This window comes from Echinops telfairi, unplaced genomic scaffold (assembly GCF_000313985.2).
Source record: "Echinops telfairi isolate 266 unplaced genomic scaffold, ASM31398v2 ScPeMD7_5592;HRSCAF=6446, whole genome shotgun sequence".
Taxonomy (NCBI): domain Eukaryota; kingdom Metazoa; phylum Chordata; class Mammalia; order Afrosoricida; family Tenrecidae; genus Echinops; species Echinops telfairi.
This window is the reverse complement of record NW_022109491.1, coordinates 11,281,584-11,283,269: the sequence shown is the minus strand read 5'-3', so window position 1 is coordinate 11,283,269 and position 1,686 is coordinate 11,281,584. Positions and strand designations below refer to the sequence as shown.

General features: G+C 60.8%; 1 protein-coding gene across 1 annotated transcript in view; it reads left to right on the top strand.

Moving 5' to 3' along the window:
- Positions 1 to 1,414, top strand: part of PIGT (phosphatidylinositol glycan anchor biosynthesis class T) — an 8,838-nt gene extending 7,424 nt beyond the window's left edge. The window contains exon 12 of the mRNA XM_004698011.3: positions 890 to 1,414. Coding sequence (XP_004698068.1) covers positions 890 to 1,142 — 253 coding nt within the window. The 3' untranslated portion in view covers positions 1,143 to 1,414. The remainder of the gene's footprint in view (positions 1 to 889) is intronic.
- Positions 1,415 to 1,686: the final 272 nt, after the last annotated feature.

Below are 1,686 nucleotides of genomic sequence, written 5' to 3'. Positions count from 1 at the left end.
CCCCGCAGTCCTCCTAGCCCTTACCTAGTGTGTGATTGAGCCCTTATCCAGTGGTGGCTCAGATATTTAACAGCCGGTTCCCTGCCCCATGACCATGTGAAGGGTGAAAACACGACACACGGAAAGGTAGTTTATTTCAGCATGATAGCGGAACACCGCTGTTGCTCAGATGAATGTTAAAAAGAGTAACGAATGCCCATTTGTGGCTTCCACATTGGGCGGCTACCCAGCTGCCCACCTTACGGAGAACCCTGATGACAAGGGCCATGTTAACGACTGGTGTGCCGAACTCCACAGGACCTTAGGCTGAATCCCACTGCGCTCCTACAGACACTTGGGGAAGCACCCCCGGGGCGGCGCCCAGTGTTGGGAACAGACTTACCGTGATCTCCTGGGGCTTCCAGTCTGGAGGGAGGGTCTGTGCTGGAGCTGGCGGGAAGGTGGCGAAGGGGGCTTCCCAGGAGGGCTGGTCTGAAGAGGTGGCGTGTAGGCTGAGACCGCCATGACGGCAGGGCCCCTTCCTCCACCGCCTTTCCTACCAGCTTTCTCCTGTTGAAAAGGTGAGGTCCCAGGGTGCTGCGAATGCTTTGGCCTTGGCCCCTAATCTCATTGCAAGGGTGGAGGTTCACATCCACCCAGTGACAGCTCCACGGAAGAGGTGATGTACATCAGCCAGGTCACGGTCATGGAGAACTGTGGAGCACAGATGGGCTCTGAAACGGGGGCAGCGTGGGGCTTGTGGCCATGGATCACAGCCAAACAGGCGTGGGGACCGAAAATGGTGCAGACCCTCACCTCGATGTGTGAATGGGGGGTGGGAGGCAGCAGTCCAGCCTGGCCTCACCAGCCTGTCTACCCTCTCTGCCCTGTCTACCGCCTCTCCGCGCAGGTTCCCCGTTTTGGACGACTCCAGCTATTTCATGCGCCTCTACACCGAGCCCCTGCTGGTGAGCCTGCCGACGCCGGACTTCAGCATGCCCTACAACGTCATCTGCCTCACGTGCACCGTGGTGGCCGTGTGCTACGGCTCCTTCTACAACCTCCTCACCCGCACCTTCCACATCGAGGAGCCCAGCAAGGGCGGCCTGGCCAGGCGGCTGGCCAACCTCATCCGGAGGGCCCGGGGCGTGCCTCCACTCTGACAGGGGCCCCCCTCGCCAACCCCCCAAAGGAATCCTGCCACTGCTGTCCCTTCAGAGCCCAGTGTTGGCTTTTGAGGCAGCCTGCCCCTCCCTTTCTCCCTGCCGGGCACTGGAGCTGCTCAGACCAGCACAGAGCCGCCCACCGCTGGGCTGTGCGAGTCCACATCCATTGACAGTGGGAATCTCGTTCCCCTGTTGCAGACTGCAGTGCAGCCCAGAGAGCAGGACGTGTGGCCGCGGTGGGAGAGGAATAAAGAGTGGCGCTGTCCTTGCTTCTTTGCCTCCTGTCCTCGAGTTCTGGGGAGAGCTGGGCACTTGCCTCCTGTCCTCGAGTTCTGGGGAGAGCTGGGCACTTGCCTCCTGCCCTCGAGTTCTGGGCACTTGCTTGCTGGGTGTCTGACAGGAAAACCTCCCTTGTCCCCACCGCTGCCTGAAGTCCCTCCTTACCTCTAGCTGGACCCCCAGAAGGCCCCGGCTTTGGCCAGGACAAAGCCTCCTCTGTGCTGGAAGCAAAGCTGCGACCGGGAGAATGAGTCACCCCCTG